This window comes from Hyalella azteca, unplaced genomic scaffold, assembly GCF_000764305.2.
Source record: "Hyalella azteca isolate HAZT.00-mixed unplaced genomic scaffold, Hazt_2.0.2 contig9703, whole genome shotgun sequence".
NCBI classification, from domain to species: Eukaryota; Metazoa; Arthropoda; class Malacostraca; order Amphipoda; family Hyalellidae; genus Hyalella; species Hyalella azteca.
The window spans coordinates 29,274-33,604 of NW_025939765.1; the positions used below are offsets into that span (position 1 = coordinate 29,274).

At 40.7% G+C, this 4,331-nt stretch overlaps 1 protein-coding gene across 1 annotated transcript; it reads right to left on the reverse strand.

The window, feature by feature from the left end:
* Window positions 1-1,053: 1,053 nt before the first annotated feature.
* On the reverse strand, window positions 1,054-2,114 carry LOC125178421. The gene is made up of 3 exons (XM_047882111.1): window positions 1,857-2,114; window positions 1,584-1,657; window positions 1,054-1,414 (listed from the first exon to the last, which is right to left on the reverse strand). The coding sequence occupies exons 1-3, from the start codon at window positions 1,996-1,998 to the stop codon at window positions 1,121-1,123; spliced, it is 510 nt and encodes a 169-aa protein (XP_047738067.1). The 5' UTR covers window positions 1,999-2,114; the 3' UTR covers window positions 1,054-1,120.
* Window positions 2,115-4,331: the final 2,217 nt, after the last annotated feature.

Here is a 4,331-nt window from a genome sequence, read left to right on the forward strand (position 1 = left end):
AGCCCTCGCCAGTCGCGCCTGCCTCCGGTTGTTCAAGAAATATTGATCATCTAGTAGACTATGAGCTACGACCCTGATTACCGCAAGTTCACCACATCGTGCCGGCTATACGTACTCTATACGTATAGCCGGCTATACGGTCTCGAACTCTCAACTCACTGCTAAAATTCTGCTATGCTTAATGAAACAGTCACAATACACGTTGAAAATGAAGTGAAACGAAGATAAAATTGATATATTTTTTCTAAAATACAGAATATGAGCATAAATGGACAAAATAATATCAGTCATTGCATGCGGAAGAGCAATCGAACGACAAGGGAGCTGAGCTGCGGGCCAAATCCAGACTGCTTCTCAGAAAGGACGTTCATCCAAATCAACGAACAGTAATTATTATTAATTCTAAAGCCGTTTTATCCACCTGCTCACAAAGAGCACGTTTTCATCGAGCACCAACATTCCCAAATATAAGAATTTTTCTCACAGCAAAAGCGTAAGAGACTTAGCGTTCGTAGACCTCAATACATTTAGATTGCCCAACCACATTTCAACTTAAAACCTATAGGTTTTAAGTTGAATTTCAACTTAATCATTTCAACTTAAAACCTATAGGCCTTTCGTGCCGAAAGGCCTATAGGTTTTAAGGAGATAAAACTAGGAAGAAATATTGATGATCCTCTGACTGCGCGGTAATGTACGCCGTCGGTTGGAGACTTGACTGGCAATACATCCTAGGGGCGTAGGAGGAGTAGGATAACAAATATGAACAAATTAAAAAAAATTTCGCTATGTTTTGCTTCGAATGTGTTTATTGACCAGGATGAAATTTTCGGATATGTTTATTAAGGTTAAATTGATGGAAACTGACAAGTTTATGGCATATTGGACATTCTAATTTTTGTTTTTGTGAGCCAGGGTGCCCGCGACGTGACACGCGTACGTGTCGGACACCCTGACTACCGGGAACTGCAAGGCACTGCGACGCCCCCTCCTCCTCATCCCCCTCCTCCTCATCCCCCTCCTCCTCCACGACAAGCAGCGGGACCTGGAATAAAGAATTACCTCTGGGAAAAATTACTTTAAAAATTATGTCGTCTGAATGTAAAGCATTTCCCTAATTTTATCCAACCCTCTCTATCTGAATGATGCGTTGGTGAACTAATTGCAACACAAAGAATCTTGCTGACCAATAATCATATTTTAATAATGGAGGTGAGAGGTGGGCATAGCCACTCATTTCAGCAAGAAAAAAAGAAGAGTTGATGTAACTTACAGCTTGTTGCTGCAGCTCAGTTTCACGCTCCTGCAGAGCTTCCTCGAGTAGCCCGTGGCGCATCTGCCAGTAGTCGCGCTCTCTGCGAGCTGCCTCCACCTCAGCAGTGGCGCGGGCAAGAAGGGCGCTATGCCGCTGCTCCTGCAATGAATTAAGTTGCTAAGATATCTGGGAGATTAATAACCAAACCAAGCCAAAAACGTTCAAAACCTGCGCTTATGAAATTAAGCTAGACTGACTATCAGTTAGTGCAACCGTGTTACATACCACCACTACAGCAACATTCAATGTAACATGCAACATTCAATACCTGTTCATATGCGTACTCTTCGGCGTGCTCCTTTAAGCTGCGGCAATCCAGCAGGCGTTTTTTCCAGTCACGACCTTCTCGTAGAGTGGAAAAAAATTGGTTAGGGAATCTGCGACTTAACTGAAAACCTTTAATTTTTAGAGGTTGGGTGTAACATCCAAGACACGGGATTATTCAAAAGTAATTGAGTAATTTTTAAACTTCAAAATCTCTAATGCAACAAAAAAAAAAATGTGTACAACACGCGAGTACAGTTGGCGGATAATCACTTACTTTGCCGGGCAGCTTCCTTCTCCAGCAAGGCATTGGCACGCTGCAACTCTTCATTGGAGTTCTCGAGAGCGTTGACCCTCATGATGAGGCGCTCTCTCTCCTCCCACATCCTTTGCAACTCTGGACTCTGCAACACAGCCATTTATGAACTGAAGCACAGTCGTGGCATCTCTCGTGTAATCTTCTCATAAGCATCAAACACAATCTACCCATACATGTAAGTGAATGATATATTCCTAATATCACTTGACTATGATTAATTTTACCTAGAATTGTGAGGGAAAATTTTAGCCTATAAATGTGAGAGAACAATTTTACCTACACAGTATTCAAGAGAGAGAATGCTTTCATGCATTGGATGGAACATTTTCACCGCAACATGCGTGAAAATAAATTTCATCTAAACAACTAAGAAAAAATCGCCTATAAGTGTGGGCGTGATGCAAGTAAAAGAAGTTAATTTTTGTCAGAATTATTGATGAATTCGAACGGACAAACAAATAAAGAAGCTAGATCGAAAAGGATTAGAATAGAATAGAAGTGTCAGCGTTGAAGACATAGGCCCATGGCCTGTTGCCGATTCTTGAACTTTTCGTGACTTGATTCACAAGGGATCCGGCCTTTGGAACCCGATCTTTCCATAACTGNCAGTTCAGATTAGAAGAAATGTGGAAGGTTGACCTCGTCGGAATAAAAATTTACTATTCGCATACGAATTTACTATTTGATTTCGAATTTAATTTGAAGAATTACGGATTGTAACTGGTGAAATTCTCAAATAACTACTACTTAACTTACGACCGAGATCACTTTTCGACCAAGATCATGAGCAGGTTTACCACGAATAAGTTAGTCAAATCGTAATCGCTCAGGACCAAATTAAAATGGATATATATGTTGAAATTAAGTTAATTGGCCCACTAAACGCTCAGCCTTAGCAGGTTTCCCCACACATAAATTTTTCCAATTGCGACTGATCTAGAATTGATTAACAACGAAGCTATTTATTCACTGTACACTCCTGCTGTCGTTGTCTCGGAATTATTTTAGTTCCCTCCGTTGTCGCATACTACGTAACTCATGGATACTGCTTAACTAACTAGTACACGTGACGGCATAGATACACGTAGCGGCCTTAGTACACGTGACGGCCTTAGTACACGTGACGGCCTTAGTACACGTGACGGCCTTAGTACACGTGCGACACTACGCAAAAACCGTTACTGTCTTGAGACTACTGGAATGAGATTGTTGCCGGACAGTTTTTTTCTGTTCCTGCCTCTCACGCAGCTTGCTTGACACAAACTACGTCGACGTGTGTTATTGACAGAGCTGGGCAGCGCTACTTTGAAATGTAGCGGCCGCTACCGCTACATGCTCTAAATCAGTGGTTTCCAAACTATTTCAGGCTGGCGCCACCTTTGGCTCCCTAGTGAATTTCTAGCGCCCCTCACAGACATACGCCTCTTTCCTGAAATTTAGATAATGTGTATTTTACAAATAGCACCCCATTTAGTGAACCAATACGTTTTTCAGCTGTTTTAATTGTTTCAGCACTAGAAACCTTGGACGTCGCGGGCGAATTTACGGCCGGACTGGTGGCCGGTCTCACGACCAATATCTAAATTCAAGTATCATCAAGTAATATCTCCCAAATTAATGAACGCAGCTCGATGAAACTTGTTACACGTATCTATTAGGTCCTAACGGTGATGTTTAGCGCGTGAAATTTTTTTTCCAATTTTACCTTCATTTGTAAGTTATATGGCGATACTGGCCGAAATTAGCAGTGATCAAGGAATTTCTTCCAAACTACTGATCATATTTAAACGAAATTTAGAATATACAATGCTAACTACCAAAGGGTGATGTTCAGCTCGTAAAAATTCGCTCGATCCTGCCTTCGTTCGCTTTTTTTTTTGCATTTCACCTCCTTCATTCGGGATTTAAACAGCAAGACGTGCTTAAATTTCCCAAGAAATTTCTTCTAAATTACTGAAGATATTTGAACGAAACTTTGTTTCGCTCAAATGTACAAAAAGTACATTTGAACGTTGAATGTTTAGTTCAACAATATATGTATAATATAATAACAATAAAATATAACAATCAAGTACAAATGTACTTGATTGTTAAAAATGTACAAAAGAGCAAAAAAAAAGTCTAAGGGGTTAACATGGTCACTCTGACATGATCAACACTTTGGCGTGGTGCTTCGCTCATGTTTAAAATGCAAGGAAATTTTAAATCGATGTGAAGATCTCATTTGTATCAGCTGTTCAAAGTTGAGCTCTAAGGAGTACTCATTTCTCCAGAAATCTAAATTGCTTCATTGGTTTTGCCGTGATTGCGAAAAACCAACTCTTGGTGCTCGAAAAAGAGAGGAGTTGGTGGAAGAGCACGGCAATGAGTCGAAATTGTTGAATGATGTAGTAAACTCCTTGAGTGAGATGGTGCGCTCGCTGAGTGACAAAC

What these genes read in the sequence shown, in the direction of transcription:
- LOC125178421 (XM_047882111.1), bottom strand. Translation starts at nt 1,998, where the DNA reads ATGGCTGTGTTGCAGAGTCCAGAGTTGCAAAGGATGTGGGAGGAGAGA. An exon ending in GAAGGAAGCTGCCCGGCAAA is followed by an intron (nt 1,658 to 1,856) that starts GTAAGTGATTAT and finishes CTCTACGAGAAG; the next exon opens with GTCGTGACTGGAAAAAACGC. An exon ending in AAGAGTACGCATATGAACAG is followed by an intron (nt 1,415 to 1,583) that starts GTATTGAATGTT and finishes AATTCATTGCAG; the next exon opens with GAGCAGCGGCATAGCGCCCT.